General features: G+C 41.6%; 1 protein-coding gene across 1 annotated transcript in view; it reads right to left on the bottom strand.

Moving 5' to 3' along the window:
* LOC306918559 (tight junction protein 1-like) overlaps positions 1–27,353 on the bottom strand; it is a gene marked incomplete at its 5' end in the record, with an annotated part of 162,586 nt that overhangs the window by 49,573 nt on the left and 85,660 nt on the right. Inside the window, 15 exons of the mRNA XM_079531456.1 lie at positions 448–548; positions 3,396–3,606; positions 4,327–4,409; positions 4,757–4,852; positions 5,635–5,819; positions 7,058–7,170; positions 7,288–7,394; positions 8,990–9,098; positions 12,301–12,451; positions 15,780–15,885; positions 16,078–16,175; positions 21,189–21,312; positions 22,680–22,839; positions 23,491–23,594; positions 26,906–27,242. Of these exons, the coding sequence (XP_079387582.1) occupies positions 448–548; positions 3,396–3,606; positions 4,327–4,409; positions 4,757–4,852; positions 5,635–5,819; positions 7,058–7,170; positions 7,288–7,394; positions 8,990–9,098; positions 12,301–12,451; positions 15,780–15,885; positions 16,078–16,175; positions 21,189–21,312; positions 22,680–22,839; positions 23,491–23,594; positions 26,906–27,242 (2,085 nt within the window). The remainder of the gene's footprint in view (positions 1–447; positions 549–3,395; positions 3,607–4,326; positions 4,410–4,756; positions 4,853–5,634; positions 5,820–7,057; positions 7,171–7,287; positions 7,395–8,989; positions 9,099–12,300; positions 12,452–15,779; positions 15,886–16,077; positions 16,176–21,188; positions 21,313–22,679; positions 22,840–23,490; positions 23,595–26,905; positions 27,243–27,353) is intronic.

Genomic DNA, 27,353 nt, shown 5'->3' with positions numbered 1-27,353 from the left:
GTGTGTTCGAGTCCCGTTCATGACGACCTTTGTCTTTAGCTCCAAGTTGTGCCTTATCCAACATGGAAAACTACTGAAACAAATACATACATATAGCAAGAATGTTTCTGAAACAGAATATTGATTATATTTTCTATGTTCTAGGTTCTGCTGCTGCTGAATGGTTAGGGTTAGGGTTAGTGTACAGTGGTACGGGTTTAGGGTTAGGGGTCATGGGTAGGGGGTAGGGTTTAGGGGTTAGGGGTTAGGGGTTAGGGGGTAGGGGTTAGGGGTTAGGGGTTAGGGGGTAGGGGGTAAGGTAGGGTACAGTACCTTCCCCTCAGAGACCCAGACCAGCTGGTTCTGCTGCTGCTGAGTGGTCTCCTTCAGAGCTCCGGGTTAGGGGGTAGGGTTTAGGGGTTAGGGGGTAGGGTTTAGGGGTTAGGGGGTAGGGGTAGGGTACAGTACCTTTCCCTCAGAGACCCAGACCAGCTGGTTCTGCTGCTGCTGAGTGGTCTCCTTCAGAGCTCCGTACCAGCCGTCATTCATGTTGTTCATGTTGATGGTGGCTGTGGAGCACATTACATTTACATACATTTGCATACATGGCCAAAACCGCTTTTTTTAAACATTTGAAAACTAGTGAAATGGGACATTCTGCACAAGTAGTACTTTCTACTTTTGGTACTTTAAGTACATGGTTTGATACCAATAGGCTACTTTTACTCAAGTACATTTTGAATTCCAGACTTTTACTACTAACCGAATGCTTCTACGTTGCAGTATTAATACTTTTACTTGGTAGGGTTTAGGCGGTAGGGGTTGTTCTACGCTGCAGTATACAGTAGATACTTTTACTACTAACAGTGCTTCTACGTTGCAGTATAGATACTTTTACTACTAACAGTGCTTCTACGCTGCAGTATAGATACTTTTACTACTAACAGTGCTTCTACGCTGCAGTATTGATACTTTTACTACTAACAGTGCTTCTACGCTGCAGTATTGATACTTTTACTACTAACAGTGCTTCTACGCTGCAGTATTGATACTTTTACTACTAACAGTGCTTCTACGCTGCAGTATTGATACTTTTACTACTAACAGTGCTTCTACGCTGCAGTATTGATACTTTTACTACTAACAGTGCTTCTACGCTGCAGTATTGATACTTTTACTACTAACAGTGCTTCTACGCTGCAGTATAGATACTTTTACTACTAACAGTGCTTCTACGCTGCAGTATTAATACTTTTACTTCAGTAAAACATGTGTGTAGTTCAGTTGAGCTTCAGCCAAGATGACGCAAAGAAAGCTTTTGATCGTGGAAGGTCAAAACAATAAACCTATTGAGCTGCTTTCAAAGAGTCCAACAATACAGTGACTTCACTACCGGCTGCAAACTAAAACACAGAGAGGTTCTGTGTGAGCAAACCATAAAAGAGCATTCCCTGTTATTTAGACAGACTGCTAGAGTTAACACTTAGACTGCGTTGATTAAACTGCTGTGTTTCAAGGCTCCCTGCACCCATTTTGACCTGAGATCAGATTCTAAAAACGTCTTCTACATCCTGACAGTTTTCTGAAAAAGCTATGTTTCTATGTCAGTCGTTCTTCGATTTTTCAAAAATAGCAGATCTACAAGCTCATAGGGCGCCACTCGGTGGCGCGCTATGAGCTTGTATATATATGTATATATAATACATGTATATATATATATATGTATATATAATACTTGTATATATATATATATGTATATATAACAACAACAGACGGGACAGCGCACGGCTTCCTGCAACGGCAGCGTCTCTATTGTAAACAACAGGGACTCAATTTCCCAGAAGCCTTTGCACGCCGGCGTGACGGACATTTTTGTGATGACGTCATCAAAACGCGCCTCATATCCCATTCTGTCCGGTGGATTTCCTGTCTGACTTAAAACTGATTAAAAACGTGGAATAACCCATTTAGACCCGAGTTAAAAACATTCACTTTGAAATAATATATATTCAAAGATTTGCGCCACATTTTTACGATTTTTCAAAAATAGCAGACTTACAAGCTCGTATAATATTCTTTCAGAAGACTTTTTTATTTATTTCGATGTCAGGCTTAAATGGGTTTTAAACAATCTAATCTGAATACCGGGCAAAATAATCACAATCATATATCCATATATGGCCGTGTCCATATTTGAAGATCACGACACTGACCTCATCAAACCCTGGATAGCCATACATGGAGAAGACTGGATCATCACCTAGATCTGCATATATGGAGCCGGTCAGCAACTCTACATCTGACCTCAAACCTCAAACCCTTAGATCTCCATATATGGAGCTGACCTGTCCTGACATTCCATATGTTGATCGTTCCCCAGGTATCAGTCAAAAGGGAAACATCGAAGTGGAAGGACTTCCACTTCGATGTTTCCCTTTTGACTGATACCTGTCCATTTAAACTCTAGACATAAGTTCTCAACAGACCCGAAAATTACCTGGGCCTCATCAAACCCTGTACACTCAAGACACTGCGCCGCTGCCACCCTTAGATCTCCATATATGGAGCTGACCTGGTCATTCCATATGTTGATCCTTCCCCATCCATCCTTCCTCTTCCTCGTCTTACTGGTGTTTATTATTATGATATAGTGATTATAATAATGTAATAATGTTATATTTACTACTAGTAAACAGGTGATGGTTGTTCTTCCTCAGTTTGATAGCTCTCTGGTAGAGTTTATAATAATGTTATATTTACTAGTAAACAGGTGATGGTTGTTCTTCCTCAGTTTGATAGCTCCCTGGTAGAGTTTATAATAATGTAATAATGTTATATTTACTAGTAAACAGATGGTGGTTGTTAATCTAGAGTTTATAATAATGTAATAATGTTATATTTACTAGTAAACAGATGATGGTTGTTCTTCCTCAGTTTGATAGCCCTCTCGTAGAGTTTATAATAATGTAATAATGTTATATTTACTAGTAAACAGATGGTGGTTGTTAATCTAGAGTTTATAATAATGTAATAATGTTATCTTTACTAGTAAACAGGTGATGGTTGTTCTTCCTCAGTTTGATAGCTGTCTGGTAGAGTTTATAATAATGTTATATTTACTAGTAAACAGGTGATGGTTGTTCTTCCTCAGTTTGATAGCTCTCTGGTAGAGTTTATAATAATGTTGTATTTACTAGTAAACAGGTGATGGTTGTTCTTCCTCAGTTTGATAGCTCTCTGGTAGAGTTTATAATAATGTTATATTTACTAGTAAACAGGTGATGGTTGTTCTTCCTCAGTTTGATAGCTCTCTGGTAGAGTTTATAATAATGTTATATTTACTAGTAAACAGGTGATGGTTGTTCTTCCTCAGTTTGATAGCTCTCTGGTAGAGTTTATAATAATGTTATATTTACTAGTAAACAGGTGATGGTTGTTCTTCCTCAGTTTGATAGCCCTCTCATAGAGTTTCCGTGCACTCTTCCTGCTCTCCACACACAGCCTGGTCCTCATGGTCTTCACTCCCTGCTTGTTGTCCGGGTTGAGGAACACCACGATGGGATACCACTGGGCGTAGTTCAGCCTGTCCACCGCGTTGGGGGTGATGTCCAGGACCGCATGTTTATCCTGTTAATATAAATATAATATACAGTTCAGCCTGTCTACTGCGTTGGGGGTGATGTCCAGGACCGCATGTTTATCCTGTTAATATAAATATAATATACAGTTCAGCCTGTCCACCGCGTTGGGGGTGATGTCCAGGACCGCATGTTTATCCTGTTAATATAAATATAATATACAGTTCAGCCTGTCTACTGCGTTGGGGGTGATGTCCAGGACCGCATGCTTGTCCTGTAGGAGGTTATATGATAATATTAATAATATCATAGTAATATGATTAATATTATATGATAATATTAATCATATAATAATAATATGATTAATAGTTTTTTTGCTCCCGATCCGATTTTTATATTCTATAGAACACTTCTGCCATGTGAGAAATGTATGTCACTCTAGTCTAGTCTGCAAAAATATGTGACAACTTTTATTAGAACTATAGAACTTTAAAATGCACGACTGCTGTGTTAACGTTGAGAACCAGACAACCTTACTCTGTCAATCATCCGCTTGATGGTTAATCATTTAATAATTATATAATAATAATACAAATATCATATTAATAAATCCTTACTCTGTCAATGATCTGCTTGATGGTTAATCATTTAATAATTATATAATAATAATACAAATATCATATTAATAAATCCTTACTCTGTCAATGATCTGCTTGATGGTTAATAATTATATAATAATAATACAAATATCATATTAATAAATCCTTACTCTGTCAATGATCTGCTTGATGGTGTGAAGACGGATGATTCCTGAACTGCGCTGGTCAGTTCCTGCATCTCGAGGTTCACTTTCTGGAAGACATGAGGAAAGATGTTGAGATACAGAAAGATACTGTCTGTCTGTATCTATCTGGTGATACAGACAGATTTATAGTTGATGATACAGACAGATTTATAGTTGATGATACAGACAGACTTATAGTTGATGATACAGACAGATTTATAGTTGATGATACAGACAGACTTATAGTTGATGATACAGACAACAGTACTGACTTGAATTTGATGATAGAAACAGTAGTGACTTATAGTTGACACAGATAAGAGGAAATATGCTGACTTACTGACTAGCTCATGAATATCTGTAGGGAATAATGATCAGATGGGATCAGATGGGATCAGGTGTGAGGTGGACTTACTGGCTAGCTCATAAATATCTGGCTCTTCTCTGGCCAGTTTCTCTCGAGCCACGTCAGCGATGGGACCAAATATCACCACAGGCCTCAGGAACCCAGCTGGAAAATATAATATAAAATATCTAGTGGTGCACAATATAATCGGTAGAATATCGAAATCGGCCATAAAAATGCCATATCAGTGTCGGATCGGTCTCAAAATGATATGAATGAATATTTTCACAGATATTGACGACACAATAATAAGGTGACCGTCAATGACTGTCGCTTTAATTGTGTGTATTTATAACGTCTGAAGGCAGCGTGATCCGTAGAATATCTAATCCGTAGAATATCGGAATCTGTCAGAATCGGCATCAGGAAATAATCGGAGATCGGTCATGATTTAATAATCGTGCACCTCTAAAAATATCACCACGGGCCTCAGGAACAACAAGACACAAAAGCACAAACATCAATGCATCCCTTTAACACCTAGAACGCCCGGGGTTATTTAATCCATTACATTATAGCGCCCAGTCGATTTATAAACACGGACCACTTTTACCGACGGACCGGATGTTGTTGTGAATGTGTGTGTAGCAGCTAACAATAGCCACACCACTTCAAAGTCGATCGACAACAACGGGAGGTAAGAATAAATCTATCGCGACTAGCACACAGGATATTTTTTCATAATTGGACGGGATGATTTAGATCGCGAGTTATTAATGTTTTAAGATTTTCATTTCCGTCGGCTAAACAGGGGAGGGAGTCCTTTAATATATACATCCGTATTCCATGCTTTTTGCGCAGTGTCATAGGCTGGGAACTAATGGTCATGTGACCTACCTTCCCTCAGAACAACCCTCTCATAGGCTGGTTCTGGTCATGTGACCTACCTTCCCTCAGAACCACCCTCTCATAGGCAGGGAACTTGGTCTGGACGGGCTGCGCCGATAGGTCCTCTCGACTCTTCCTTAGGTTCCTCTTGGAGGAGCGAAGGCCTCTGAACCTCCAGAAGTCTGCTCTGTCGCCCCCTGCTGTCTTGGGGAGGGTGTACTGCACGCTGGAGAGCTGCTCCGCTCTGAAAGGGTTAACGCACGCACGCACGCACACACACACGCACACACGCACACACACAAACAGTACAACATGTTAACGATGATAGACAGCTCTGTTAACGAGTTGGGTATAATAACCTGTTCTTATTGGTTATAATTATAATCACCTGTTCTCTTATTGGCTGTAATTATAATCACCTGTTCTCTTATTGGCTGTAATTATAATCACCTGTTCTCTTATTGGCTGTAATTATAATCACCTGTTCTTATTGGCTGTAATTATAATCACCTGTTCTCTTATTGGCTGTAATTATAATCACCTGTTCTTATTGGCTGTAATTATAATCACCTGTTCTTATTGGCTGTAATTATAATCACCTGTTCTTATTGGCTGTAATTATAATCACCTGTTCTCTTATTGGCTGTAATTATAATCACCTGTTCTTATTGGCTGTAATTATAATCACCTGTTCTCTTATTGGCTGTAATTATAATCACCTGTTCTTATTGGTTATAATTATAATCACCTGTTCTTATTGGCTGTAATTATAATCACCTGTTCTTATTGGTTATAATTATAATCACCTGTTCTTATTGGTTATAATTATAATCACCTGTTCTTATTGGTTATAATTATAATCACCTGTTCTTATTGGCTGTAATTATAATCACCTGTTCTTATTGGTTATAATTATAATCACCTGTTCTTATTGGTTATAATTATAATCACCTGTTCTTATTGGTTATAATTATAATCACCTGTTCTTATTGGCTGTAATTATAATCACCTGTTCTTATTGGTTATAATTATAATCACCTGTTCTTATTGGCTGTAATTATAATCACCTGTTCTTATTGGTTATAATTATAATCACCTGTTCTTATTGGCTGTAATTATAATCACCTGTTCTTATTGGTTATAATTATAATCACCTGTTCTTATTGGCTGTAATTATAATCACCTGTTCTTATTGGCTGTAATTATAATCACCTGTTCTCTTATTGGCTGTAATTATAATCACCTGTTCTCTTATTGGCTGTAATTATAATCACCTGTTCTCTTATTGGCTGTAGTTATAATCACCTGTTCTTATTGGCTGTAGTTATAATCACCTGTTCTTATTGGCTGTAATTAGAATCACCTGTTCTTATTGGTTATAATTATAATCACCTGTTCTTATTGGCTGTAATTATAATCACCTGTTCTCTTATTGGCTGTAATTATAATCACTGTTCTCTTATTGGCTGTAATAATACTCACCTGTTCTTATTGGGTATAATCCCTCTCTCCACCTCCTGGTGATTCTTCCCTATCCGGATAGCCAACCAGGAGCCCAGCTTTCCGTTGTACAGTGTGTCGACCACTCGGAACACCTATTATTAGTATTATTATTACAGACCAATCAGCACAGCTCTAATAATATGATGTTATATAATGGACCAATCAGATCACCTCTAATAATATGATGTAATATAATGGACCAATCAGACCTCTCCCTTGTTGAAGCTCAGGCCGTACGGCGACTCCTTCTCGTACTCGAAGTGCGTGCGGATGTAGAACGAGTCTCCCACGTCCGACTCCACGATTCGCCGGTACACTGGGGGGGGGGCATACACCGACCAATCACATTACAGATCACTGGGCGGGTCAGATACATAAACCAATCACATCACCAGTGACATCATCGATGGGGAATACAAGCTAAACTGCAGGCTTTCTAGTCCTGAAAAGTTGCAATGCGAAATTGGAAGCCATCGTTCTCACGATAATACAATATTATACTATATAGTATATAATATAATAACGATAATACAAATCTATTATAATAATATACTATATTATATAGTATATAATATAATAACGATAATACAAATCTATTATAATAATATACTATATTATATAGTATATAATATAATAACGATAATACAAATCTATTAAAATAATATACTATATTATATAGTATATAATATAATAACGATAATACAAATCTAAATATATTTTGAAAAAAATCTGCCTAACGATGATGTCACTGGTGGACGGGTTTCTAAACTGACCACAGCCATCCATCCATCCATCCACCCATCCATCCATCCATCCATCATCCATCATCCATCCATCCATCCATCATCCATCCATCCATCATCCATCATCCATCCATCATCCATCCATCCATCATCCATCCATCCATCATCCATCCATCATCCATCCATCCATCCATCCATCATCCATCATCCATCATCCATCCATCCATCATCCATCCATCCATCCATCCATCCATCATCCATCCATCCATCATCCATCCATCATCCATCCATCATCCATCCATCATCCATCCATCCATCATCCATCCATCCATCCATCATCCATCCATCCATCATCCATCCATCATCCATCCATCATCCATCCATCCATCCATCCATCATCCATCCATCATCCATCCATCCATCATCCATCCATCATCCATCCATCCATCATCCATCCATCATCCATCCATCATCCATCCATCATCAATTTATCATCCATCCATCCATCCATCATCCATCCATCCATCATCCATCCATACATCCATCATCCATCCATCCATCATCCATCCATCATCCATCCATCCATCCATCCATCCATCCATCATCCATCCATCCATCATCCATCCATCATCCATCCATCCATCATCCATCCATCCATCCATCATCCATCCATCATCCATCCATCATCCATCCATCCATCCATCATCCATCCATCCATCCATCATCCATCCATCATCCATCCATCCATCCATCCATCCATCCATCCATCCATCATCCATCCATCCATCCATCATCCATCCATCCATCCATCCATCATCCATCCATCCATCCATCATCCATCCATCCATCCATCCATCATCCATCCATCATCCATCCATCCATCCATCCATCCATCCATCCATCCATCATCCATCCATCCATCCATCATCCATCCATCCATCCATCCATCCATCCATCATCCATCCATCCATCCATCCATCCATCCATCATCCATCCATCCATCCATCCATCATCCATCCATCCATCCATCCATCCATCATCCATCATCCATCATCCATCCATCCATCCATCCATCATCCATCCATCCATCCATCCATCATCCATCCATCCATCCATCCATCCATCCATCCATCATCCATCCACCCATCATCCATCCATCCATCCTCACCATCCTTCTTCTGCTGAGCCAGAATGGAAACCTCTTCTCCTTTAGGAAGATCCAGGAGGAACAAAACGGCCTCTTCTCTGATGATGTTGGCGAAATCTACGTTATTTACCTGGAATATAAACAATATACTGTAAACTATACATTATTTACAAGGTTTTACTGTTACTGTAAACTCTGTGTGGAGATTCCTGTTTCTCTGCAACACATATCTCTATAAGCCATATCAAGACATTACTCTATAAGCCATATCTCTATAAGCCATATCAAGACATTACTCTATAAGCCATATCTCTATAATCCATATCTTATAAACTATATCTCTATAAGCCATATCTCTATAAGCCATATCAAGACATTACTCTATAAGCCATATCTCCAAAATTGGTGGGTCAAACTGAACAACCAATATGTCAATTTGTAGCTGTGATTCCCTGCTTTCACATGACATGAAAATAAATAAAATGACTTTGCCTCGGTCAGAAACGGTCACATATTATTAAAACTCACTCTGAGTATCTGGTCTCCCTCCTCCAGACCCTCGTTAGAAGCAGGACTGTCCTCCAGTATTATTAGTAGTATAACTCACTCTAAGGATCTGGTCTCCCTCCCCCAGACCCTCGTTAGAAGCAGGACTGTCCTCCAGTAGTATTAGTAGTATTATTAGTAGTATAACTCACTCTAAGGATCTGGTCTCCCTCCCCCAGACCCTCGTTAGAAGCAGGACTGTCCTCCAGTAGTATTAGTAGTATTATTAGTAGTATAACTCACTCTAAGGATCTGGTCTCCCTCCCCCAGACCCTCGTTAGAAGCTGGACTGTCCTCCAGTATTATTAGTAGTATAACTCACTCTAAGGATCTGGTCTCCCTCCCCCAGACCCTCGTTAGAAGCTGGACTGTCCTCCAGTATTATTAGTAGTATAACTCACTCTAAGGATCTGGTCTCCCTCCCCCAGACCCTCGTTAGAAGCAGGACTGTCCTCCAGTATTATTAGTAGTATAACTCACTCTAAGGATCTGGTCTCCCTCCTCCAGACCCTCGTTAGAAGCAGGACTGTCCTCCAGTAGTATTAGTAGTATAACTCACTCTAAGGATCTGGTCTCCCTCCCCCAGACCCTCGTTAGAAGCTGGACTGTCCTCCAGTAGTATTAGTAGTATTATTAGTAGTATAACTCACTCTAAGGATCTGGTCTCCCTCCTCCAGACCCTCGTTAGAAGCTGGACTGTCCTCCAGTAGTATTATTAGTAGTATAACTCACTCTAAGGATCTGGTCTCCCTAACTCCAGACCCTCGTTAGAAGCTGGACTGTCCTCCAGTAGTATTATTAGTAGTATAACTCACTCTAAGGATCTGGTCTCCCTCCTCCAGATCCTCGTTAGAAGCAGGACTGTCCTCCAGTAGTATTAGTAGTATTATTAGTAGGGCCGGGACTTTAACGCGTTAATTGAGATTAATTAACTACAGAAAAATTAACGCGTTAAAAAAATTAACGCATTTAATCGCACCTTTTTTTTCCACTCTACAGTACTACAGCTCCGTCAGACAACACCACCACCCAAACGAGAAACGAATCGAATGAAGCCACTTATATCGCTTTTGCTCCGTGGATGGGGCATTTAGATTTAAAAGCTATCGGATGGACGCGTGGATAGCAGCATGGTTGTGTGCAATGTCAGAAGGAAAGGATCCATAAGCCATATGACCAATGTTAGCTCCATGCTAGCTGCTTCAGCTTAGCATGTCTCGCACTGAGTAGAGGCTTGCAGAGGCTCGCGGAGATTTCACCACAGCACAAAGCTGTCAAGCTGTCCTCGATGCGAAACATACTGAAGCAGCAAGTGTGAAAGTCCGTGGTCAGACAATGGTCTGCCCCAACCCCATGTGAAATGCACTCCCCAGCTAGTTCATTCCACCGTTTTTTATTTTATTCCTTTGTCTAAGTGTTTCCCCCCTAATAATGCCCCACCATGCAAAGCACATTTGAGTATTCATAGACACTTTATATAGGCACTTGCTGCACTTGTTTATCTGTTGAAAAAAAAGTTGTATTGCTTAAAGGGGAATACCACTCATTTTCAACATTTTTCTATGGAGTTGTGTGGAAAACTGGAAATAATAAAAAGTCACCTCATTTTGTGTTGCCTAGAACTGGAGGTCTGACAAAAAACAGTAACAATATGAAGTACAGCTTTGTGATGTCACTGAGATGTACTTGTTACTGTCACTGATTTTTTTTCAGACCTCCAGTTCTAGGAAACACAGAATGGGGTGACTTTTTTATTATTTATTATTATTAACAGCTCTAAGGTATATTAATGACAGTACAATTTTGAAAATGAGTGGTATCCTGTAGTCACTATTAATTGATTCACTGGGATACCAAAAAACATTTGAAAAAAAAGGTTTATCACTGTTCTCGGGTTGAATATTGATATGCGATTAAAATGCGATTAATCGAGATTAATTAATCTCAAAGCTTCTAATTAATTAGATTACATTTTTTAATCGAGTCCCAGCTCTAGTATAACTCACTCTAAGGATCTGGTCTCCCTAACTCCAGACCCTCGTTAGAAGCTGGACTGTCCTCCAGTAGTATTATTGAGTGGTGTAAACCACTCCTACAACTGGCTTTTGTGTGATTTCACAACTGGCTTTTTTTGCGCAGAGAAAATGACCACGGTTGCTACGGTCATCCAGTTCACCCGGGTGTGATTTAATTACGTCAGAAATTATTTTGAACATAGCAACCACGGTCATTTTCTCTGCGCAAAAAAAGCCAGTTGTGAAATCACATCCAGGTGTGATACATACATTTATCAAAAATGATAGCTTTTTTTACTTAACATATTTTGTGTGATTTCATTACGTCAGACATTACGTCAGACCACATCATGCTATATAAAACCTTACACCACTCAGTTCACACGGGTGTGATTTTTTTTAGTAGTATAACTCACTCTAAGGATCTGGTCTCCCTCCCCCAGACCCTCGTTAGAAGCAGGACTGTCCTCCAGTAGTATTAGTAGTATTATTAGTAGTATAACTCACTCTAAGGATCTGGTCTCCCTCCTCCAGACCCTCGTTAGAAGCAGGACTGTCCTCCAGTAGTATTAGTAGTATTATTAGTAGTATAACTCACTCTAAGGATCTGGTCTCCCTCCTCCAGACCCTCGTTAGAAGCAGGACTGTCCTCCAGTAGTATTAGTAGTATTATTAGTAGTATAACTCACTCTAAGGATCTGGTCTCCCTCCTCCAGACCCTCGTTAGAAGCTGGACTGTCCTCCAGTAGTATTATTAGTAGTATAACTCACTCTAAGGATCTGGTCTCCCTCCTCCAGACCCTCGTTAGAAGCTGGACTGTCCTCCAGAACTCCGGCTACAAAGATTCCCACGTCGTTTCCTCCAGCCAGCCGTAGACCCACGCTCTCTCCTTTCTTAAACTTCACCAGCTTCATACTGGGTCTGGGGGGACAATATTAACCTTTATTAACATGTATTAAACTTCACCAGCTTCATACTGGGTCTGGGGAGACAATATTAACCTTTATTAACATGTGTTAAACTTCACCAGCTCCATACTGGGTCTGGGGAGACAATATTAACCTTTATTAACATGTATTAAACTTCACCAGCTCCATACTGGGTCTGGGGGGGACAATATTAACCTTTATTAACATGTATTAAACTTCACCAGCTCCATACTGGGTCTGGGGAGACAATATTAACCTTTATTAACATGTATTAAACTTCACCAGCTTCATACTGGGTCTGGGGAGACAATATTAACCTTTATTAACATGTGTTAAACTTCACCAGCTTCATACTGGGTCTGGGGAGACAATATTAACCTTTATTAACATGTATTAAACTTCACCAGCTTCATACTGGGTCTGGGGAGACAATATTAACCTTTATTAACATGTATTAAACTTCACCAGCTTCATACTGGGTCTGGGGAGACAATATTAACCTTTATTAACATGTGTTAAACTTCACCAGCTCCATACTGGGTCTGGGGAGACAATATTAACCTTTATTAACATGTATTAAACTTCACCAGCTCCATACTGGGTCTGGGGGGGACAATATTAACCTTTATTAACATGTGTTAAACTTCACCAGCTTCATACTGGGTCTGGGGAGACAATATTAACCTTTATTAACATGTATTAAACTTCACCAGCTCCATACTGGGTCTGGGGAGACAATATTAACCTTTATTAGCATGTGTTAAACTTCACCAGCTTCATACTGGGTCTGGGGAGACAATATTAACCTTTATTAACATGTATTAAACTTCACCAGCTTCATACTGGGTCTGGGGGGGACAATATTAACCTTTATTAACATGTGTTAAACTTCACCAGCTTCATACTGGGTCTGGGGGGGACAATATTAACCTTTATTAACATGTGTTAAACTTCACCAGCTTCATACTGGGTCTGGGGACAAAATCACTGCGCAAAAAGCATGGAATACGGATGTGTATATTACAGGAAACTCCCGTTAAACTTTCCAACAAACTCCGGTAAACTCCCGAATTGTACCATCACACCTGTATATTAACGTATATTAACTGTATATGCTGCTAAACTTGAGGTTTACGGGCAAATCTATTGCCCATAATTGCCTGTTAACTCCTCTTTTCACGCAGTGAATGTGTTAGCATTTATTAACATGTATTAAACTTCACCAGCTTCATACTGGGCCTGAGGACACAATATGAATGTGTATTAAACTTCACCAGCTTCATACTGGGCCTGAGGACACAATATTAATATGTATTAAACTTCACCAGCTTCATACTGGGCCTGAGGACACAATATTAATATTTATTAAACTTCACCAGCTTCATACTGGGCCTGAGGACACAATATTAATATTTATTAAACTTCACCAGCTTCATACTGGGCCTGAGGACACAATATTAATATTATTAAACTTCACCAGCTTCATACTGGGCCTGAGGACACAATATTAATATTATTAAACTTCACCAGCTTCATACTGGGCCTGAGGACACAATATTAATATGTATTAAACTTCACCAGCTTCATACTGGGCCTGAGGACACAATATTAATATGTATTAAACTTCACCAGCTTCATACTGGGCCTGAGGACACAATATTAATATTTATTAAACTTCACCAGCTTCATACTGGGCCTGAGGACACAATATTAATATTTATTAAACTTCACCAGCTTCATACTGGGCCTGAGGACACAATATTAATATTTATTAAACTTCACCAGCTTCATACTGGGCCTGAGGACACAATATTAATATTTATTAAACTTCACCAGCTTCATACTGGGCCTGAGGACACAATATTACTATTTATTAAACTTCACCAGCTTCATACTGGGCCTGAGGACACAATATTAATATTTATTAAACTTCACCAGCTTCATACTGGGCCTGAGGACACAATATTAATATTTATTAAACTTCACCAGCTTCATACTGGGCCTGAGAACAGGATGTGTCGATACCCCACAGCACCACAAAGACCTTAAAGACTAGACTCCACACAGCGGGCACAGGGCTGAGGATTATAATGGAACATAATAGACTCCACACAGCGGGCACAGGGCTGAGGATTATAATGAAACATAACTCTAGACTCCACACAGCGGGCACAGGGCTGAGGATTATAATGAAACATAATTCTAGACTCCACACAGCGGGCACAGGGCTGAGGATTATAATGAAACATAACTCTAGACTCCACACAGCGGGCACAGGGCTGAGGATTATAATGAAACATAACTCTAGACTCCACACAGCGGGCACAGGGCTGAGGATTATAATGAAACATAACTCTAGACTCCACACAGCGGGCACAGGGCTGAGGATTATAATGGAACATAACTCTAGACTCCACACAGCGGGCACAGGGCTGAGGATTATAATGGAACATAATAGACTCCACACAGCGGGCACAGGGCTGAGGATTATAATGAAACATAATTCTAGACTCCACACAGCGGGCACAGGGCTGAGGATTATAATGAAACATAATAGACTCCACACAGCGGGCACAGGGCTGAGGATTATAATGAAACATAACTCTAGACTCCACACAGCGGGCACAGGGCTGAGGATTATAATGGAACATAATAGACTCCACACAGCGGGCACAGGGCTGAGGATTATAATGAAACATAATAGACTCCACACAGCGGGCACAGGGTTCAGGATTATAATGAAACATAATAGACTCCACACAGCGGGCACAGGGCTGAGGATTATAATGAAACATAATTCTAGACTCCACACAGCGGGCACAGGGCTGAGGATTATAATGAAACATAATAGACTCCACACAGCGGGCACAGGGCTGAGGATTATAATGAAACATAATAGACTCCACACAGCGGGCACAGGGTTGAGGATTATAATGAAACATAATAGACTCCACACAGCGGGCACAGGGCTGAGGATTATAATGAAACATAATTCTAGACTCCACACAGCGGGCACAGGGTTGAGGATTATAATGAAACATAATAGACTCCACACAGCGGGCACAGGGCTGAGGATTATAATGAAACATAATAGACTCCACACAGCGGGCACAGGGTTGAGGATTATAATGAAACATAATAGACTCCACACAGCGGGCACAGGGCTGAGGATTATAATGAAACATAACTCTAGACTCCACACAGCGGGCACAGGGCTGAGGATTATACTGAAACATAACTCTAGACTCCACACAGCGGGCACAGGGCTGAGGATTATACTGAAACATAACTCAAGATGCTGTCATGGTGGTAATAATTACCTTAAGATGCCGTCGTCGTGCGTGGCGCTGGGCAGCGGGGCGTCGGATGGACTGACTGGCAGGTCAACGTCAGGCTGACCAGGCTGTGCGTAAACTGGCTTTGGTTCTGAAACAACACGTTTAAACTGACCAGGCTGGGCTTTGGTTCTGTCCTTGTTCAAAAAATCATCCATCCATTTAAATATACCTGCAGTTCAAATGTCCACACACACACACACACACACACACACACACACACACACACACACACACACACACACACACACACACACACACACACACACACACACACACACACCTGGTAGAGGAGGTAGAGGTTTCTCGTCTCTGGAAGAAGAATCCAGAGGTTTAGGAAGAGGAATCTCCTCCACCATCTTGGACGCTGCCGTCTTCACCCTGTCAATCATTAACATGACCTGTCAATCATTATATCACCCTGTCAATCATTATTATAACCTGTCAATCATTATTACAATATAATGCCGTCTTCACCCTGTCAATCATTAGCATAACCTGTCAATCATTATCATCGTTATAATTATAACATAATATAATGCTATGGCCATTCTTAGCCCAAGGACTAAGGAGTGATTGTTTTGCAAAACAAATGTTTGCAATGGATTCAGAATCACGAAGGTTTGACCCCTCACATGCTACTTGCAAATGTTGCCTGCATATAGGTTGTTATTTAACCCATTAAATCAGAGCGCCCAGCGATTTATAGCAGCGGAGCACATTGTTATTTTATTTTATATATAGTTTTTTATTGGGGAGTCAAGCAGTATAGCTGACAGGAAAAGATTTGCACGTAGTCAACCATTTGTTTTCTTTTTTAAAATCATCACAAACATCAACAGAAACAAGGACAAACAGGACAAACTAAAATAAAAATAAAAGTAAAAACACAGCGGAGCACATTTACCGACGGATCGGATGTTATCCCGGATGTGGCTGAAGCAGCTAGATGTAGCCAAAACACTCCCGATGCGATCGACAACAACGGGAGGTTTTATTAACGCGACTAGCGACGGGACCACGGTGGGACGTCTAACACATAATCTTTGCTTAGAATTGGACGGAATGATTTAGATCAAGAGTTATTCACGTTTTAAGATTTTCGGTTTCATCGGCTAAACAGGGGGGGGGCAATTTCGATGACGTCCCACTGTTATGCAACATTCGATGTTGCGCAACAGACGCTCCCCAACTTCACTGCATAGAGGTTGTTAATGGTACAACTTCACTGCATAGAGGTTGTTAATGGTACAACTTCACTGCATAGAGGTTGTTAATGGTACAACTTCACTGCATAGAGGTTGTTAATGGTACAACTTCACTGCATAGAGGTTGTTAATGGTACAACTTCACTGCATAGAGGTTGTTAATGGTACAACTTCACTGCATAGAGGTTGTTAATGGTACAACTTCACTGCATAGAGGTTGTTAATGGTACAACTTCACTGCATAGAGGTTGTTAATGGTACAACTTCACTGCATAGAGGTTGTTAATGGTACAACTTCACTGCATAGAGGTTGTTAATGGTACAACTTCACTGCATAGAGGTTGTTAATGGTACAACTTGCAGCAGCTATCACAGACTCTCGTAGGGAAAGTGAATCTTTGTGGGATGTGTTACTACGAGAGACACCTTGACAAACACACTGAGGGCTCCATCTTGCGCCACCCTTATTTTTAACCTAAACTTATTTTTTACTATTTTTTACTATTTTGAAAAACATTTTAAAATATTTCAACTAGCCGATCTACATCGAGACATTGTGAACTTGTAGATCGGCTATTTGAACTATTTTAGAAGGTTTTTTAAAATAGTAAAAAGAAAACTAATATATAAAAAAAAGAAAAAGAAAAAAGATTTTTTCTGTGTCTGCATAGAGGTTGTTAAGGGGTGCTCTGTGTCTGCTCTGTGTCTCCGAACATCGTTCTAAAATGAAACGTTAATTACTCCTCAGAATCAGAACCAACGTTCTGGCCACACCACAGAAGAAGAAACAGACAGGTGATCTACATATACTTCCACACAGTACCTGATGATAGATCTACACTCTGCATGTTTCCACATCATATACAGATCTACATGTTTCTACATCTACATGGATCTACAGATCTACAGTACCTGAGGTGAGACATATGGCTCGGTAAGTACCTGATGAGGTGGAGCATAAAGGGTTAAACCCTGATCTGTATACTGTACAACACATGATCTATAGATCTGTGCTGTACAACACATGATCTATAGATCTGTACAACACATGATCTATAGATCTGTACTGTACAACACATGATCTATAGATCTGTACTGTACAACACATGATCTATAGATCTGTACTGTACAACACATGATCTATAGATCTGTGCTGTACAACACATGATCTATAGATCTGTACAACACATGATCTATAGATCTGTACAACACATGATCTATAGATCTGTACTGTACAACACATGATCTATAGATCTGTGCTGTACAACACATGATCTATAGATCTGTACAACACATGATCTATAGATCTGTACTGTACAACACATGATCTATAGATCTGTACAACACATGATCTATAGATCTGTACTGTACAACACATGATCTATAGATCTGTACAACACATGATCTATAGATCTGTACTGTACAACACATGATCTATAGATCTGTACAACACATGATCTATAGATCTGTACAACACATGATCTATAGATCTGTACTGTACAACACATGATCTATAGATCTGTGCTGTACAACACATGATCTATAGATCTGTGCTGTACAACACATGATCTATAGATCTGTACTGTACAACACATGATCTATAGATCTGTGCTGTACAACACATGATCTATAGATCTGTGCTGTACAACACATGATCTATAGATCTGTGCTGTACAACACATGATCTATAGATCTGTACAACACATGATCTATAGATCTGTACTGTACAACACATGATCTATAGATCTGTACAACACATGATCTATAGATCTGTACTGTACAACACATGATCTATAGATCTGTGATGTACAACACATGATCTATAGATCTGTGCTGTACAACACATGATCTATAGATCTGTACAACACATGATCTATAGATCTGTACTGTACAACACATGATCTATAGATCTGTGATGTACAACACATGATCTATAGATCTGTGCTGTACAACACATGATCTATAGATCTGTGCTGTACAACACATGATCTATAGATCTGTGATGTACAACACATGATCTATAGATCTGTGATGTACAACACATGATCTATAGATCTGTACAACACATGATCTATAGATCTGTACTGTACAACACATGATCTATAGATCTGTGATGTACAACACATGATCTATAGATCTGTGCTGTACAACACATGATCTATAGATCTGTACAACACATGATCTATAGATCTGTGCTGTACAACACATGATCTATAGATCTGTACAACACATGATCTATAGATCTGTACAACACATGATCTATAGATCTGTGCTGTACAACACATGATCTATAGATCTGTCCAACACATGATCTATAGATCTGTACAACACATGATCTATAGATCTGTGCTGTACAACACATGATCTATAGATCTGTGCTGTACAACACATGATCTATAGATCTGTACAACACATGATCTATAGATCTGTACAACACATGATCTATAGATCTGTGCTGTACAACACATGATCTATAGATCTGTCCAACACATGATCTATAGATCTGTACAACACATGATCTATAGATCTGTGCTGTACAACACATGATCTATAGATCTGTGCTGTACAACACATGATCTATAGATCTGTGCAACACATGATCTATAGATCTGTGCAACACATGATCTATAGATCTGTGCTGTACAACACATGATCTATAGATCTGTACAACACATGATCTATAGATCTGTGCAACACATGATCTATAGATCTGTGCTGTACAACACATGATCTATAGATCTGTGCTGTACAACACATGATCTATAGATCTGTACTGTACAACACATGATCTATAGATCTGTACTGTACAACACATGATCTATAGATCTGTGCTGTACAACACATGATCTATAGATCTGTACTGTACAACACATGATCTATAGATCTGTACTGTACAACACATGATCTATAGATCTGTACTGTACAACACATGATCTATAGATCTGTACTGTACAACACATGATCTATAGATCTGTGCTGTACAACACATGATCTATAGATCTGTACTGTACAACACATGATCTATAGATCTGTGCTGTACAACACATGATCTATAGATCTGTACTGTACAACACATGATCTATAGATCTGTGCTGTACAACACATGATCTATAGATCTGTGCAACACATGATCTATAGATCTGTGCAACACATGATCTATAGATCTGTGCTGTACAACACATGATCTATAGATCTGTACAACACATGATCTATAGATCTGTGCAACACATGATCTATAGATCTGTGCTGTACAACACATGATCTATAGATCTGTGCTGTACAACACATGATCTATAGATCTGTACTGTACAACACATGATCTATAGATCTGTACTGTACAACACATGATCTATAGATCTGTACTGTACAACACATGATCTATAGATCTGTGCTGTACAACACATGATCTATAGATCTGTACTGTACAACACATGATCTATAGATCTGTACTGTACAACACATGATCTATAGATCTGTACTGTACAACACATGATCTATAGATCTGTACTGTACAACACATGATCTATAGATCTGTGCTGTACAACACATGATCTATAGATCTGTACTGTACAACACATGATCTATAGATCTGTACAACACATGATCTATAGATCTGTACAACACATGATCTATAGATCTGTACAACACATGATCTATAGATCTGTACTGTACAACACATGATCTATAGATCTGTACTGTACAACACATGATCTATAGATCTGTGCTGTACAACACATGATCTATGCTTTACAATGGTTCCATTCATTCATACATCGTACTGCGTGCTACTCAAAGCACTTCCATACACTACACTGGGACAATGTAAACTAGACAACAGCTATAATCCTATGAATCTAGGTAGAAACTAGACAATATCTATAATTCTATAATCCTATATGAATCTAGGTAGAAACTAGACAATATCTATAATTCTATAATCCTATGAATCTAGGTAGAATCTAGACAATATCTATAATTCTATGAATCTATGAATCTATTTGTCTACATAAATCTCAGACTTACGGCAGAATCCACTTTAGTCTATGAAGTCTATACGAAGGAGAGAGACAGACCAGCATGGTTACACTCCCTGAATGTGTGTGCGTGTGTGCGTGTGCGTGCGTGCGTGCGTGCGTGCGTGCGTGTGTGCGTGCGTGTGTGTGTGCGTATGCGTGTGTATCTCTACCTTCCGTTGCTGAGGTGGGGGGGGGAGGGTCTGGTGGTTTCGGGGGAACGAGATCTGGAGCTTCGTCGATGTCGTTCTGATCTGTTGGAATGATCTGAGGCCACGGAATGCACGTCTGAGATGTCTGAGGAAACACCGCACGCACGCGCACACACACACACACACACACACACACACACACACACACACACACACACACACACACACACACACACACACACACACACCACAGCATGTCAGCAACATCATAACTGACCAAAGGGCATGATGATAATTTGTTTCTGTGATTTTATGATGGCAACATTCAGTCAGTCCAGGTCAGGGATGTTCAGCAGCGGGTTAGGGTTAGTGGTAGGGGGTCAGTTAGGGGTAGGGGTCAGTTAGGGGTAGGGGTCAGTGTTAGGGGTCAGTTAGGGGTAGGGGTCAGTGTTAGGGTTAGTGGTAGGGGGTAGGGGTCAGTTAGGGGTAGGGGTCAGTTAGGGGTAGGGGTCAGTGTTAGGGGTCAGTTAGGGGTCAGTTAGGGGTAGGGGTCAGTTAGGGGTAGGGGTCAGTTAGGGGTAGGGGTCAGTGTTAGGGGTCAGTTAGGGGTAGGGGTCAGTTAGGGGTAGGGGTCAGTTAGGGGTAGGGGTCAGTTAGGGGTAGGGGTCAGTTAGGGGTAGGGGTCAGTTAGGGGTAGGGGTCAGTGTTAGGGGTCAGTTAGGGGTAGGGTCAGTTAGGGGTAGGGGTCAGTTAGGGGTAGGGGTCAGTTAGGGGTAGGGTCAGTTAGGGGTAGGGGTCAGTTAGGGGTAGGGGTCAGTGTTAGGGGTAGGGGTCAGTTAGGGGTAGGGGTCAGTTAGGGGTAGGGGTCAGTGTTAGGGGTAGGGTCAGTTAGGGGTAGGGGTCAGTTAGGGGTAGGGGTCAGTGTTAGGGGTAGGGGTCAGTTAAGGGTAGGGGTCAGTTAGGGGTAGGGTCAGTTAGGGGTAGGGGTCAGTTAGGGGTAGGGGTCAGTTAGGGGTAGGGGTCAGTGTTAGGGGTAGGGTCAGTTAGGGGTAGGGGTCAGTTAGGGGTAGGGGTCAGTTAGGGGTAGGGGTCAGTGTTAGGGGTAGGGGTCAGTGTTAGGGGTAGGGTCAGTTAGGGGTAGGGGTCAGTGTTAGGGGTAGGGGTCAGTTAGGGGTAGGGGTCAGTTAGGGGTAGGGGTCAGTGTTAGGGGTAGGGGTCAGTTAGGGGTAGGGGTCAGTTAGGGTTAGAGGTCAGTTAAGGGTAGGGGTCAGTTAGGGTTAGGGGTCAGTGTTAGGGGTAGGGTCAGTTAGGGGTAGGGTAGTAGGGGTCAGGGATGTTCAGCAGTATGTCAGTGTTAGGGTCGGTAGGGTAGGGTAGGGGTCAGGGGTCAGGGTAATGTACCGTCATCGTTAGCGGACGGCAGGCTGTCGTCCAGATCAGGGATGTTCAGCAGTATGTTAGGGTTAGGGTCGGTAGGGTAGGGGTCAGGGGTCAGGGGTCAGGGTAACGTACCGTCATCGTTGGCGGACGGCAGGCTGTCGTCCAGGTCAGGGATGTTCAGCAGCGTTGCTCTCTCGTCTCTCTGCACCACCATCTTTAACTTGCCCTTTGACCTCTCGATCAGCTTCTTGGCGTCGATCAGGGACAGGTTCTCTGTCACCGTGCCGTTGATCTGAAGAGAGAACGTAACGAGAGAACGTAAATCTGAATGAGTTAATCTGAATGAGTTAATCTGAATGAGTTAATCTGAATGAGTTAATCTGAATCTGAATGAATCTGAATGAATCTGAATGAATCTGAATGAATCTGAATGAATCTGAATGAATCTGAATGAGTTAATCTGAATGAATCTGAATGAATCTGAATGAGTTAATCTGAATGAGTTAATCTGAATCTGAATGAATCTGAATGAATCTGAATGAATCTGAATGAGTTAATCTGAGTTAATCTGAATGAATCTGAATGAGTTAATCTGAGTTAATCTGAATGAATCTGAATGAATCTGAATGAATCTGAATGAATCTGAATGAGTTAATCTGAATGAGTTAAACTGAGTGGGAAACAAAGAAAAAGGACAGTTTCTCTGTTGATCTGAAGAGAGACGGAAAAAATGTAGTGTGTGTGATTTATTACTAGTATATATTACTATTCTTGTGTACTTGATGTGGGTTTTAGACTAGAGTGTTATTCTATTGTAGAAATACAATATCCCGGTGGGGGCTCCTCAGAGTAACTACTCCTCCCGGTGGGGGTTCCTCAGAGTAACTACTCCTCCCGGTGGGGGCTCCTCAGAGTAACTAATCCTCCCGTTGGGGGCTCCTACCTTCAGCACGACGTCTCCCTCCTGGATGTTTCCGTCGCGCGCCGCCAGGCTCTCTGGAGAGATGTCCTTCACGAAGATGTGGCTGGCCAATCGGAGGCCATATTCTGCTTGGAGAGGGAACCAATAAGAATGTCAGCACACTGAGAGGGAACCAATAGCATGTCAGTAAACTGAGAGGGAACCAATAGCATGTCAGCACACTGAGAGGGAACCAATAGCATGTCAGCACACTGAGAGGGAACCAATAGCATGTCAGCACCCTGGGAGGGAACCAATAGCATGTCAGCACCCTGGGAGGGAACCAATAGCATGTCAGTAAACTGAGAGGGGACCAATATGAATGTCAGCACACTGAGAGGGGACCAATAGCATGTCAGCACACTGAGAGGGGACCAATAAGAATGTCAGCACACTGAGAGGGGACCAATAGCATGTCAGTAAACTGAGAGGGGACCAATAGCATGTCAGGAAAATAGTTTTCCTACATGATAAAACATTGTTTTAAAAAGATAAATGTCACACCCAGTGCATACGGCAGGCCTTGCTGACGGATTGGAAGAGATTTTGAAGGTTCTGGTTCCAAAAATGAACAAGTATTTAATGTGTTAAAATCCATTATATTTACATTGTAATGAATGAGCCCAGCTGGAAAGTGTCCAAGTGAGAGTGTCTAAGTGGGAGAGGGTGGGGCTTAGCTATAGGTGAATAGGCTGTTAGCACACAGCAGCAACAACCAATAGGCTGTTAGCACACAGCAGCAACAACCAATAGGCTGTTAGCACACAGCAGCAACAATCAATAGGCTGTTAGCACACAGCAGCAACAACCAATAAGATGTTAGCACACAGCAGCAACAACCAATAGGCTGTTAGCACACAGCAGCAACAACCAATAAGATGTTAGCACACAGCAGCAACAACCAATAAGATGTTAGCACACAGCAGCAACAACCAATAAGATGTTAGCATAGTTAGGTTAGCATGTTAGGTGTTAGCATACCCTCTATAGAGCGTTGCAGCCCCGCCCCCTCCTTTTTTCCCCACAGACGTTTCAAAAAGTATTTATTTAAAGACCTTTTAAGCGTCGGACGGAGACAACTCAGACGGAGACAACTCGGACGGAGACAACTCGGACGGAGACAACTCGGACGGAGACGACGCGGACGGAGACAACTCGGACGGAGACAACTCGGACGGAGACAACTCGGACGGAGACAACTCGGACGGAGACAACTCGGACGGAGACAACTCGGACGGAGACAACTCGGACGGAGACAACTCGGACGGAGACAACTCGGACGGAGACAACTCAGACGGAGACAACTCGGACGGAGACAACTCGGACGGAGACGACGCGGACGGAGACAACTCGGACGGAGACAACTCGGACGGAGACAACTCGGACGGAGACAACTCGGACGCGGACGGAGACAACTCGGACGGAGACAACTCGGACGGAGACAACTCGGACGGAGACAACTCGGACGCGGACGGAGACAACTCGGACGGAGACAACTCGGACGGAGACAACTCGGACGGAGACAACTCGGACGGAGACAACTCGGACGCGGACGGAGACAACTCGGACGGAGACAACTCGGACGGAGACAACTCGGACGGAGACAAATCATGACAACAAACACAACGTTTTGGGCTGATCAAATAATTAGAAAGAACAAGAAAAGTCACACCCGTGTGAAGTGAGGGGCACTAATATATTAAAGTCTAACTCATGTTGATTAGGTGATGTAATGGTGATATAAAACAAACGGTGCAAACACAAATATTAAACGCCATTAACAATAAAGAGACAATATGACGTAAACGACACATTGATGTAAATCGTCCCTTCATTGTCAATGCGTTTACTAAACAAACATTGAACTAAAGACAAACCTGTGGAAACAGTGGAATATCTATATAATGAAACTATGTGTATACACTATAGAGTGTCTACATAAAAGAGAGTCTACATAAAATGCTAAATAAGTTCCATAAGTTGAGCCTTTGCATTCGCCTGTAAGGTCGTCGAGGCTAGGGGAGGGGCTACGGGCTAAAGATGGAGTCTGAAGAGGTGGGATTTCAGACTACGGTGGAAGATTGGGAATGAGTCTGTAGTTCTGACTGCAAGGGGAATTCATTCCATAGTTTAGATTGGGAATGAGTCTGTAGTTCTGACTGCAAGGGGAATTCATTCCATAGTTTAGATTGGGAGTGAGTCTGTAGTTCTGACTGCAAGGGGAATTCATTCCATAGTTTAGATTGGGAATGAGTCTGTAGTTCTGACTGCAATGGGAAGTTCATTCCATAGTTTAGATTGGGAATGAGTCTGTAGTTCTGACTGCAAGGGGAATTCATTCCATAGTTTAGATTGGGAGTGAGTCTGTAGTTCTGACTGCAAGGGGAATTCATTCCATAGTTTAGATTGGGAATGAGTCTGTAGTTCTGACTGCAATGGGAAGTTCATTCCATAGTTTAGATTGGGAGTGAGTCTGTAGTTCTGACTGCAAGGGGAAGTTCATTCCATAGTTTAGATTGGGAGTGAGTCTGTAGTTCTGACTGCAAGGGGAAGTTCATTCCATAGTTTAGATTGGGAGTGAGTCTGTAGTTCTGACTCCAATGGGAAGTTCATTCCATAGTTTAGATTGGGAGTGAGTCTGTAGTTCTGACTGCAATGGGAAGTTCATTCCATAGTTTAGATTGGGAGTGAGTCTGTAGTTCTGACTGCAATGGGAAGTTCATTCCATAGTTTAGATTGGGAGTGAGTCTGTAGTTCTGACTCCAATGGGAAGTTCATTCCATAGTTTAGATTGGGAGTGAGTCTGTAGTTCTGACTGCAATGGGAAGTTCATTCCATAGTTTAGATTGGGAGTGAGTCTGTAGTTCTGACTGCAATGGGAAGTTCATTCCATAGTTTAGATTGGGAGTGAGTCTGTAGTTCTGACTGCAATGGGAAGTTCATTCCATAGTTTAGATCGGGAGTGAGTCTGTAGTTCTGACTGCAATGGGAAGTTCATTCCATAGTTTAGATTGGGAGTGAGTCTGTAGTTCTGACTCCAATGGGAAGTTCATTCCATAGTTTAGATTGGGAGTGAGTCTGTAGTTCTGACTGCAATGGGAAGTTCATTCCATAGTTTAGATTGGGAGTGAGTCTGTAGTTCTGACTGCAATGGGAAGTTCATTCCATAGTTTAGATTGGGAGTGAGTCTGTAGTTCTGACTGCAATGGGAAGTTCATTCCATAGTTTAGATTGGGAGTGAGTCTGTAGTTCTGACTGCAATGGGAAGTTCATTCCATAGTTTAGGTTGGGAGTGAGTCTGTAGTTCTGACTGCAATGGGAAGTTCATTCCATAGTTTAGGTTGGGAGTGAGTCTGTAGTTCTGACTGCAGCTCTGAGTACTTTCGTGTGAGCTTACCTTCATTCTTGCGGGACTTGACCAGCGTGACCTTGGCGGGTCGCGGGGGGAAGTTTTGCGAGCGTCGGTCGGACCGTGGCGAGAGGCTCCTCTCCCGCGAGCCGCTCCGCTCTCGGTCTCTGTCTCGATCTCGATCCCGATCTCTGTCTCTGTCCCGGTCTCTCCGGCTGCCGCTGCGTCCGCTGCGCCTCCCTCCCACGCTGTAGGGGGCGCTCCGCCCGCTGCGGCTCTCGTACACCTCCTCGTCGTAGCTGTCCTCCTCCTCGGCCTCCGACATGGTCTCTCTCTCCCCGAGACGACCCAGAGGGACGTGGACCTTCCTCTTCCTCCTGATGGTCTGTGGAGTAGAGAACATTCATTATGGACCTTCCTCTTCCTCCTGATGGTCTGTGGAGTAGAGAACATTCATTATGGACCTTCCTCTTCCTCCTGATGGTCTGTGGAGTAG

The sequence above is a fragment of the Electrona antarctica genome (assembly GCF_951216825.1).
Source record: "Electrona antarctica genome assembly, contig: scaffold_96, whole genome shotgun sequence".
In the NCBI taxonomy this organism is placed as follows: Eukaryota; Metazoa; Chordata; class Actinopteri; order Myctophiformes; family Myctophidae; genus Electrona; species Electrona antarctica.
Note: the sequence above shows the minus strand (reverse complement) of the source record. Positions and strands in the feature narration are given on the sequence as shown.